The sequence below is a fragment of the Rhincodon typus genome, chromosome 12 (assembly GCF_021869965.1).
Source record: "Rhincodon typus isolate 14 chromosome 12, sRhiTyp1.1, whole genome shotgun sequence".
NCBI lineage: Eukaryota > Metazoa > Chordata > Chondrichthyes > Orectolobiformes > Rhincodontidae > Rhincodon > Rhincodon typus.
The window spans coordinates 60,338,455-60,350,723 of record NC_063343.1 but is presented as its reverse complement, the minus strand read 5'-3'; the positions used below and the strand labels follow the sequence as shown (position 1 = coordinate 60,350,723).

The following is a 12,269-nucleotide window of genomic DNA, read 5'->3' as shown; positions in this document are numbered from 1 at the left end:
TGAACTATGTTACATTCAAACTTCATGTAAAATTCAATGACATTATCATCTCTATTTCCAAGAGACTTCTTTAAAATAAGGTTATTTTATATCCCCTTCTCATTACAGAATATAGAATTTCCTTTATTGTCACACGTACTCCAGTACAGAATACAGAGTACAGTGAAAAGTTTTTACAATAGCTGCCTTTAATGGAGCCATGTTTGGTACAAGTACCCAGGTTCAAATCTTACAGGGTAAAAAAACAATAGTGTTGTTACAGAGTAAAATAGAATATAGATTAGCATGAAATAGTGGAAAAGTCCAGAATAATAACAAGTGACCATAAGTACTTAAATTCCAGTCCATGCCTGCAGACCCCAGAGCACAAGGCCACACTGCCTCCACATGCGGGTCTCCATCAAGGACTTGCTCCGCTACAGCTTCCAGAATCGCCCGTTCGCTCCGCCACAGGACTCGGATCATTATATAATGCAATGTTATGCAATACTGAATCCAAAATAACTTGCTTGCTAGTTGGCTCCTCAATGTACAGAAACCCATCTCATGTACACTTCAGGAATGCATCCTCCACGGCACTAGTGCTGACTTGGTTAACCCAGTGTGTATGCAAATTGAAGTTGTGAATTATTATTGTATTCCTCTCATTATATGCATCTGTAATTTCCTGATTTATAGTATGCCTGATATTAGCATTGGAGTTTGCTGGTCTGTAAACAACTCTTACCAATGTTTACTTCCCTTTGCTTCCCTTTGCTGTCTCTTAGCTCCAGCCAAAATGATTCTACATCCAGATCCTTTGATCAAACATCTTCTTTCACTCATGTAGTGATATCATCCCTTGTTAGGAATGCTACTCCATCTCCTTTTTCCCTAATTGCCTTTTCTTCGATTTTCAGTTCCCAATCTCACATGTGGACCCACATGTGTCAACGTTTTGCGAATATTACACATATTCAGACAAAATGCCTAATTGAACCTTTTAACATAATTCTCAATTTATTGCTTGCAAATGCTCTATCTTCTATTTTTGCCTATAATCTCCTACTTCCTTTTACTAGTTCAGATTCCATTGAAATTGAGCTCCCTTTTAGGATCCCACATCCTGCCAATCTAGTTTAAACCCTCCCTGACAGGATTAGCAAATCTATCCATGCTCAGATGCAGATTGAAATGAAAACAGAAAGTGCTTGTGAAACTCAGCAGATCAGGTAGCATCTTTGGAGAGAGAAATGAAGTTAATGTTTTGAGTCCAGTGACCCTTCAAACTATGTCTACCTAATTGGCTAATCCGCTACTCTTAGTATCACCTGGAACCTTCAACAATCAAGTTCAAATAATAAAACATTTCACAATGATAGTCTACTTAGATTAAATCTCATTCATACTTAGATCTAGATATCAATTGATGGCCTGTTTAATAATGCAAAGTACTGTGGATACTAGAAATCTTAAATAGAAAGAGAAAATGCTGAGGAAGTTCAAAAGGCCTGGCAGCATCTATTAAGAGAGAAGCAGTTTCAAATTCACTGAGTCTTCATTGGAACTTTTTCAGTTCGGTTAATGGCTGTGTTTTGTTGCCCTATCATTGCCCGGTAACTTCATTTCCTGAGGTATCAACTGTCAACCACTAAAGGCCCACACAACACTTGTCACACACGCTCTCGCATTCTCAAAACCACTCAAGACAATGAACATGAATGATTCAGAACAGCATAAGGGTCTTGTTGAGGCTTTTTGTTCTTCCCCAAGATCTAATTCCATTTTCTGGATGGTACAAATTGTATAAGTATTGCATCAATATTGTAGAAGTACCCGAATATAACCACTTTTAAAAAATCAAGTTAAACTCAAGATTTATTCAGACAAACCTTTTTTTTTAGCAGGTACAGAGTTACCAGAGATTGGAACTAATAGCTCTGAATATGCAACTATCAGTGGAATGGCAAAAGCAGACAGTAAGTAATTGAATCATATTATGTGGCTCTATTTGTGTCAGTATTTTTAAAAAGAAAGTGTCAGATTTTATTGTATTAAAAAGAAAATGTTAGATTTTATTGTATTAAGCTTTGCTTCTGGTAGCACTTTGGGCAGGAAGTTCTTCAGACCTGCAATGATAAAGACTAAGACATTTTCACACAACTTAGCAATATGTGGTTTGTGAAGCTATTGCAATATAAACATCTTCAAACCCATCACACAAACTTAGATCTATTAATATTCGTCATTGTATGTATCATATGTTTGCAATAGGAAGGTCTGTTTAAAATTCTATAGTATATAAGTCATATGAAGATACCTTTCAGACCAATCAGTACATGCCAGTATAATTAGTTAAAGCAGCAAGTGGTGTCATGGTACTGTCACTAGCTAATCCTGTACATCCGAGGTTAATGCTCTGAAGATATGCCTTCAAATCCCACCATAGCAAATTGTGATGTTTGAATTTGTTTTAAAAAGCTAGCATAATAGAAACAAAGGCATCACTGTTAATTGCTGTAAAACCCATCTGCTTCACTTTTGTCCTTCAGGGAAAGAAATCTAACATCCTTACCTGTGACTCCCAGCAACGTGGTTGACTCTTAACTGCTCTCTGGGAAATTACAGATGGGCAATAAATGTTGACCAAGCTAGTGGTGCCTACATCCCATGAATGTATTTTTAAAAATGACCTGTAGATTTTAATTACTTGCTCAACAGCTCCACGGAGGAGTGAGATTCTCTCCAGGGCAAACTCTCTCAATTCCATCTTCACCTTTCTCAACACTTCCACGGAGGGAAAAGTTCCCTGAAGAAATAATTGGCAAATGACTTTCAGTGTCAATTATGTGTGGTGTTATATTTTACTTATAAAAGGTTACATATTATTTGGGACAGGTTAGGATAAGGGCATAAATCCACCTGGGTGAAGACCAGAAATACAGGTGGATGATATTATGATCTAAATGACACTTGTCAGAGATCTAACAAACATATACCCAAACCCACCTCTTCTTGCCTTTTAAAACTGTATTAATGCCACTTCATATGCTTGAATTGTACACAGTTCCTCAAGTGTGATCCAATCAAGAATTGATCTGTGTTCAGCATGACCTTGTATGATAAGACTGAAAGAGCCTATGGTTCTTTATGGTCTGATCAAAATGAATACAAGAAGAAACGTGCTCTTTGATAAAAATCAAATTTATTAGTCTAATATAATTTAGATATATGCAAAGTAATGGGTCAATCTATTAGCTTGAACTTCTTCAGACATATTCGACAAGTGAGTCTCACTGCCCTCTGCCCGAACGGGACTCCTGGGTCACATCTCATACTTGGAGCTCCATCACAGTTTCCACGGCAATGTATTGCGAATCCCAGTCCAATGGAAAAGGTCCTGCTCTCATAAACCCAAGTCTGACTGGGAGAGTCCAGCGGGTGAGACAAAATCCCTGATATTAATACAATTCTAGTTATGTACTGTATCACCATTTCATACTACTTTCAGTATTTCTCCAGACATTCCATTGTGCAGAAAATAAGTTGAAAACATTTCCAGGTGCCTCCGTGTAGTATGCACAAGTGGACGATTCCCTCCGATCCTCAAGGTCAGGTCCTTACCCCCAGTCAATGCAGGATATTTTTACATGAAGCCTGTATTTCATGTACTTTTCCACTTTACTGCAATTGCTTATTATCATGTCCAATTAATGCTTAATAACTAACTCTTTATCGTCTGTTTGACAATATCATTTTAAGCCCAACACTCCAAACCACTGTACTTTTTAATTCTCCCCAATTATAAAAATGATGTGTTGGTTTTTTAAGATCTTATTAACCATATTACTACTGAATTGGGCTTCACAGGGCTAAATGTTACAGTCCTTGCCCAGCATATTTGGAAGAAAGTGGGTGTCGCTCATAAAATAGTACAGTGGGAGTGGGGCCTGCTTAGTGGTTTGGTGCCCACCTTTGATATTTGACAAAATTAACAGCCTTTCATTTAATACCATCTTCAGCCCTTTAAGGTGTACAACATGAATCTATGGTGAGTTTGTGCATAAAGGTAATGTATATTACAAAATTACAAATTAGTTTCTCAAATTGCTTATCTCCCATTCTATAACTTAATACAATTTCTTAAAGTACCTTCACCAACTCACCCCTCATACTATGTTGTTTGCTTTGGAATTTAGACTCTAAATGCAGTTGAAACTAATTCATTAGTGCATTCAATATAAACTCTTACAATACTGTGGTGACTTTAAACTAAATTACTAACATGGTTTCGGGTATGTTCAGCAAATAGAGGTGAAAATTCATAATTTCTGTCTTATTCTGTGCAGACATAGAAAGAGAAGATATTCATTATGGATCTATCAATTTTCAGAAAACTGCACCAGGTAGTAAAACTTACTTTTTTCATTCCTAACTTCTTTAAGGTGAGGGACATTAACTTTGGAGAGTAAACTTTATTTAACTGTAACAACTCATCACCACTGACTATTAGCATCAAGCAATCCCAGAGTGAATCTGCTCGTGTTCTCACACTTCAAAATACTGAATGTATGTCAGAGTGTCACTCAGTGGGAAGTACCTACTCTCTGGGGTTTCAAGTACCACAATAGAGATGTGAGCACATCAATGCAGTATTGAGGCAATGCCATGTTGGTCTCTTTCGGTGGAGACACAATCTGAAGGCCCTGTATGCTGTTATAGCATTCATTTGATGAGCATGGAGGAGTCCTTGCTGCTGTCTTGGGTAACGCTTATCGTTCAAGCAACATCAAAAATAGATAATAATGGTGATTATCACATTGTAATGTACTAGGGTTGTAAAATCTACAATGTAAATGTGATTTCTTCCTTTTGGTCATCAACGTTTGGTCCATTTGCTGTGTACAGGCATCAAGTGGTCTCTGAGTGCAGTTCCCCATTAATATTGAATGGGAGGCAGAATTGTGGTATAGGGATGATCCTTACAGGAACTGCATGGAGACTGCAGAACTGGAAACAAAACATAATAAAGCAGCTCAATAATTAGACACAGATGACTATGGTACTGGGCTGTCAACCTGAAGGTTATGAGCTCCACCTCCAGCAAGATGCCACCACCAGACGCATATTCCCCTCCCCTCCCTTGTCCATCATCCACATGGACCATTCCCTCCGGGAGACCCTGGTCCACACTTCCTTCACCTCCAGCATCCCCCCACAGCCCTACGGTACCTTCCCCTATAACCGGTGAAGGAGTAACACCTACCCATTTACCTCCTCCCTCCCCAGTATCCAAGGGCTCAAACATACCTTCCAGGTGAAGCAACACTTCACCTGCACTTCCCAGAGTCTAGTCAACTGCATTTGCTGATCATAATTTGGTCTCCTCTAAACTGGGGAAACAAAGCATAGACTGGGTGACCGCTTTGCAGAACATCTACGTTCTGCTCACAAAAAAGACCCTGAGCTACCTGTTGCCTGTCACTTTAATGCACCACCCTGTTCCCTGGCCAACATCTCTGTCTCTGGTTTGTTGCAGTGTTCTAGTGAAGCTCAACGCCAGCTGGTAGAACAACATCTCATTTTCCGCCTGGGGACCCTACAGCCCTCCAGACTCAATATCGAGTTCAATAATTTTAGGGCCTAAACTCTCCCATGTCCCATCCCCCTACCCCACACACCAGGCCTTGTTACCACTTAGCCTGCCATTACACACTGCCTGTTGTCAGTCACTAATAGTCTCCATTAACAACAATTCACCCTCCCAGCCTGATCATTATCAACTCTTTGTTTAACTGCTCTTCTCTCTCTTTAGGCTCTATCCGATCGTTTACTCCCTACCCCATCCCCCTCCCTTTTTCTGCATATAAACTGATGTTTTTCCAGCCACCATCAGTTCTGAGGAAGGGTCACCGGACCCAAAACATTAACTCTGTTTTTTCCTTCACAGATGCTGCCAGACCTGCTGAGCTTTTCCAGCAACTTTGTTTTTGTTCCTGATTTACAGCATCTGCAGTTCTTTCGGTTTTTGGTTATGAGCTCCAATTTTATCATGTTAGATATTTTCTTATCAACCTGTTCAGGGATGTTGTTACACAGCCTGGAACTTGAAACTGAGTCTGCCAGCTCAGAGGTAACCACTGCTCTATAGTACCTTTAATCCTATTGTGCTATATAGAGAAGTTGAAAGATACAATGTTTACATGAATGCCAGAGAACATGCGGCTCTTGGGTCTTTTATTAACCTTTGGGGAATGATGTTACTTTGTGGCTCCAATCATATGTTAACCTAAATCGTGGTTACCCTTTGACACTCTCTGAAGCATATTATTGCTCCAACATATAATAATTCTGTCAGTACATGCGGAGATGACAACTAAATATGAGTCCAATGAGGGTCAACCATTTCCTGAGAACAACCACATAAGACATCCTAGATTTGAGTTTGAACAATATGACATCATTCGAAACAATAAAGCATGGTAAATATAAGCATCATTGCAAATTTAATCAATATTATTGGTTATATCTTTTCAATTGGAAATATTTCTACCAAGGAATTTCTGTAATTTTAGGGAAATTAAGGAGCAAATATTTAGAGATATCTCAGATACATTTAAGAACAATAGGGTTGTAATAGTAGGGGATTTTAACTTCCCAAACATAGACTGGGACTGCCGTATTGTTAAGGGCTTGGATGGTGAGGAATTTGTTAAAAGTGTTCAAGAAAATTTTCTGTACCAATATGTGGATGTAGATACTCGACAAGGAGCAAAGCCCGACCTTCTCTCAGGAAATAAGGCACGGCAAGTGAATGAAGTATTAGTGAGGGAGTACTTTGGGACGAGAGCATAATTCTATTTGTTTTAAAATAGTATGGTAAGAGAAAGACGTATAAAAGTTGAAGTTCTTAATTGGAGTAAGGCAAATTTTGACAGTATGGACAGAAACTTTGGGGTAGGCGGTTTGCAGGTAAAGGGATTACTGACAAGTGGGAAGCTTTCAAAAGTGAGACAACAAGAGTTCAGAGACATTATATTCTTTTTAAAGTGAAGGGTAAGGTGGGTAAGGTTAGAGAGCAGTGGCTGAAGGCTCTGGTTGGAGCCTCACTATCCTTAATAAGAACATAAGAACATAAGAACTAGGAGCAGGAGTAGGCCATCTGGCCCCTCGAGCCTGCCCCGCCATTTAATAAGATCATGGCTGATCTTTTTGAGACTCAGCTCCATTTACCCACCCACTCACCATAACCCTTAATTCCTTTACTGTTCAAAAATTTATCTAGCCTTGCCTTAAAAACATTCAGCGAGGTAGCTTCAACCGCTTCACTGGGCAGGGAATGCCACAGATTCACAACCCTTTGGGTGAAGAAGTTCCTCCTGACCTCAGTCCTACATCTGCTTCCCTTTATTTTGAGGCGATGCCCCCTAGTCCTAGTTTCACCTGCTAGCGGAAACAACCTCCCTGCCTCCACCTTATCTATTCCCTTCGTAATCTTATATGTTTCTATAAGATCTCCCCTCATTCTTCTCAATTCCAACGAGTATAAACCCAGTCTACTCAGTCCCTCCTCATAATCAAACCCTCTCAACTCTGAAATCAACCGAGTGAATCTCCTCTGCACCCCCTCCAGTGCTAGTATATCCCTTCTCAAGTAAGGAGACCAAAACTGCGCACAGTACTCCAGGTGTGGCCTCATCAGGACCCTATACAGCTGCAGCATAGCCTCCCTGTTTTTAAACTCCATCCCTCCAGAAATGGCAGACAAAATTCCATTTGCCTTTTTAATTACCTGCTGCAGCTGCAATCCTACTTTTAGCGATTCATGCACAAGGACACCCAAGTCCCTTTGCACAGCAGCGTGCTGCAATTTTTTACCATTTAAAACATAGACCATTTTGCTGTTATTCCTACCAAATGGATGAAAATTCTTAATCAGTCCTTGCTTCTCCAAAGACTTTTAAATCCTATCTCTCAGAATCCCCTCCAACAATGTACCCAGCACTGATGTCAGACCTGCAGGTTTATAATTTCCAGGCTTCTCCTTACGGCCTTTCTTAAATAAAAGCGCACATTAGCCACCCTCCAGTCCTCCGGCAACTCACCCTTGGTTGTAGATGACCAAAATATCTCTGGGTAAGGGTAGGGACAAAGGATGAATAAAGGTATTGAGGCTCTTGTTGGAGAAGAATAAGAAAGAGACATATGGTAGATATAGACAACTGGGATCAAGTGAGTCTCGTGAAATGTATAAGGGGTGTAGGGGCATTCTTTGGAGGGAAATCAAGAGGGCAAAAAGGAGACATGCGATAGCCTTGAGAGATCAGGTTAAGGCTAATCCAAAGAAATGTGCGGCATGGTGGCTCAGTGGTTAGCACTGCTGCCTCACAGCGCCAGCAACCCGGGTTCGAATCCACCCTTGGGTGACTGTCTGTGTGGAGTTTTCACATTCTCCGTGTGTCTGCGTGGGTTTCCTCCCACAGTCCAAAGATGTGCAGGATAGGTGGATTGGCTATGCTAAAATTGCCCATAGTGTTCAGGGATGTGTGGATTGAGTGGGTTGTGGGGGTATGGATGTGGGTAGGATGCTGTGAGGGTCAGTGTGGACTTGTTGGGCTGAAGGGCCTGTTTCCACACTGTAGGATTCTATGATTCTATGAGATCCTGCAAGTTCATTAAGAGCAGAAGAACGACTAGGGAGAGAATAGGGCTCCTTAAAGATCAAGAAGGTTATTCATGTGTGCAACCACAGGATATGAGAAAGATGCTAAAGAAATAGAAAGGAATGGAAACTAGGGGATTCGGGGAAATAAATATTGATGTCTCAAATAGTCCACATTACAGAAGAGGAGTTCTTGGACGTCTTAAAAAACATAAAGGTGGATAAATCTCCAAGATCTGATCAAGTGTACCCCAGGACATTGTAGGAAGTTAGGGAAGAAACAGTGGGGCTCCATCAGAGATATTTGTGTCATCTACAGCCATGGGTGAGGTGCCGGAGGAATGGAGGATGGATAATGTTGTGTCTTTATTTAAGAAACATTGTAAGGAGAAGCCTGGGAACTATCGACCTGTGAGTCTGACATCAGTGATGGTTAAGTTGTTGGAGGGGATTCTGAGAGATAGAATTTACATGCCTTTGAAGAAGCAAGGACTGTTTAGGGATAGTAAGCCTCGCTTTGTGTGTGGAAAATCAGGTCTCACAAATTTGATTTTTGAGGATGTAACCAAAAGGATTGAGGGCACTGCAACAGATGTTTTCTACATGGACTATAATAAAGCCTTTAATAAGGTTCCACATGGTAGACTGATAAGTAAAGTTACATCACATGGGATTCAGGGAAACCTTGTCAATTAGATACACAACTGACTTGACGGTGGGAGACAAGGTGGTGGAGGGTTGTTTTTCGGACTGGAGGCTTGTGACGAGTGGTGTCCTGCAGTGATCAGTGCTGGGTCCACTGTTGTTTGTCATTTATATAAATGTTTTGGATGATAATTTAGGAGGCACATTCAGCAGGTTTGTGGATGACAACAAAATTGGTGCTTTGGTCGACAGTGAGAAAGGTTATATTAGATTGCAGAGGGATCTTGATCAATTAGGCCAATGGGCTGTGGACTGGCAGATGAAGCTTAATTTGGTTAAATGTGTGGTATTGCATTTTTCTAAAGTGACCAAAGGCTGGACTTTCACAGATAATGGAAGAGCCCTAGATAGTGGTGTCGAACAGAGAGACCTAGGGGTTCAGATATATAGTCCTTTGAAAGTTTTTACGTAGTCGTTAGAAAAACATGCTTGCTTTCATTGCTCAGACCATTGGGTATAGGAGTTGGGATGATATGTTATGGTTGTAGAGCAAGTTAATAAGACTCATTTTGGAGTATTGTGTATAGTTTTGGACACCCTGCTACAGGAAGGATATTATTAAATTGGAGAGAGTTCAGAAAAGATTAACCAGGATGTTGCTGGGACTGGATGGTTTGAGTTACAGAGAGAGGATGGATAGGCTGGGACTCTTTTCACTGGAACATAAGAGAATGAGATGTGACCTTACAGAGGTTTATAAAATCATGAGGGACATAGATAAGATGAATAGCAAAGGTGTTCTCCCTTTTGTCAGGGTTTTCAAAGCTCGGGGTAAACTTTTAAGGTGAGAAGAGAAAGATTTAAAAGGGACTTGAGGTGCAACTTATTCACACAGACGGTGGTTCATGTGTGGAATGAACTGCCATAGGAAGTGGTGGATGCCGGTACAGTTACAACATTTGGACATGTACATGAATAGGAGAGGTTTAAGGGGATACGGGCCAAATGCAAGCAAATAGGGTTTGTTCGAGGAAGGGTCACTCAACCCAAGATGTTAACTCTGATTTCTGTCCACAGATGCTGCCAGACCTGCTGAGCTTTTCCAGCAATTTCTGTTTTTTCTGGGACTAGTTTAGTTTGAAAAATTTGGTCAGCATGGACAAGTTGAACCGAAGGACCTGTTTCCATGCTGTATGACTCTGTGACTCTATAACAAGCATCCTCTTACATTGTCCTTATGTTTCAATGGAAACATGACTGCTTCATTTTCTCCAACGATTCATTTTAAAAAAAACACCCAGTTCCACCAGTAACTGAGTGAGCAAGCAACGAGTCATGCAATCTTCCAACAATGATGGAAGGAACAAATTTATTTTTTTTGATATCCCTGCAGTGCATTTTCCAAATGTCATTCTTAGTATGGATGTGAGTCGTACAGATCAATATCATGTTGATCTATCAGCAAAATGAGTGATAAGTTGAAGAGGTTTGAATTTCATGTTGTTGGTTTTTTTTCATCCAATCTGCCAATGCTATTCTTGTGATGTTTTAATTATTCCAGGGAGCAAACAGGGAACAGAGAGAACACAGAGCAATAAGCAACTTTCAGAAGCTGTAAGTATAAAGATTCCTGGGAGTCAAAGTATATTCCAAAGTCTTAATATCTATTATTTGTAACATTATTGTCTGATATAAAGAGATTCAATGAGTAATCTATCATTATAAGCAGCTATTTTCTCTCTCTTTCAGGAATTGGGTGCTTCAAACGAAGGTGATTCCTCTATTATCTATGCACAAATAGCACGAGTGCAAGATCAATAATCTTCAGAAGTGGCAGGAGGAGCTTGGATTTAAGATTTGTAAAATAGAACATTTTTCTTTGGGAACTGATTTTCTTACTTCTGAGTAGATTGAACCTTTCTTTCTGTGTACATACCATGAGTTTACATAATCATCACATCACAGATTTTAAACATCAATATTGCTTGCGATAGAAATCATTCACAATTATATTCTTTCACCTTGACTTTAACTGCTCAAGCACATGCCAGGCAGAAAAAAGAGTTGTTACAAAAATAAATAAAAATAAATTTAAAAAGTGCATGTTTTACTGCCTACTCAATTAATGCCTCAGAGTTGTAGGAACAAACAATGATGATTCAATGATGCTTTGTCCAATTGGGTCACTGTGGAATATTGATCCTTTAGTAGCCACCAACATTGACCAGATCATTCACCTGTTGTTCAGCATGAATTGGAATTTCACAAATCAAAGTCTTGAATGCTTTTGTCATGCACGTATTTTGGCATGCGACAAGCTTTTCTTAGGTATATAAGCTGATAAATTCATCATTATTTAAATGCTTTCCATTGGATTTATCCTCATATTGTTGATTGAAGGATCATCAAAGCTTTGAACCATAAGTAAGCATTCTGTGCTGTTTCCTCATGCTACACTGGAGTTAACATAACTCTACCATGAGACCGTTCCCAGGTCTACATGAGTTGATGACAAAATGGTGGATTATCAACTCCAACATAACATCAAGAAGTAGCACTGATATATCCATTCCTTACTATCCCATTTCCCACAGAAATATCTCAGGTGTAAATGGGAGAATCAGGGAATGATCTTATGATTTCTGCTAACATCATGAATAGCATTTGAATTTCCAGTTAAGAGTTGAAAGGAAGATATAACAGGATTTCACATTTTGAGATACTTACTGTGTCAGCTCCATAAAATGTGAAAGAGATCATTAATTGTTGTAAGAAAAATAATACTTTCTTCTTTACTTTAAATCTTCACTTCCACCAATGATGCCAACGAAAACACTGCTGACACCGACGACATCACTGACTCCACCCCCACATTCAGCTCCAGCTCTACAACCAACTCTACACCTAGCCCCAGCTCCAAACCCTGCCTGTTCTTCACCATTCCCCCAGACCTCCTCCTCACTGAGGACAAACGGTCAATCCT

At 39.8% G+C, this 12,269-nt stretch overlaps 1 protein-coding gene across 5 annotated transcripts in view; it reads left to right on the top strand.

Moving 5' to 3' along the window:
• Positions 1–11,387, top strand: part of LOC109927662 — a 60,886-nt gene extending 49,499 nt beyond the window's left edge. For 3 of the 5 annotated variants that reach the window (XM_048603801.1, XM_048603797.1, XM_048603798.1), the window contains 4 exons: positions 1,884–1,958; positions 4,329–4,385; positions 10,848–10,900; positions 11,036–11,387. In XM_048603801.1, coding sequence (XP_048459758.1) covers positions 1,884–1,958; positions 4,329–4,385; positions 10,848–10,900; positions 11,036–11,107 — 257 coding nt within the window. In that variant the 3' untranslated portion in view covers positions 11,108–11,387. Of the gene's footprint in view, positions 1–1,883; positions 1,959–3,237; positions 4,031–4,328; positions 4,386–10,847; positions 10,901–11,035 lie in introns of those variants that run through there. The other 2 variants (XM_048603800.1, XR_007263377.1) reach the window with 2 other exon arrangements.
• The last annotated feature ends 882 nt before the right edge of the window (positions 11,388–12,269 follow it).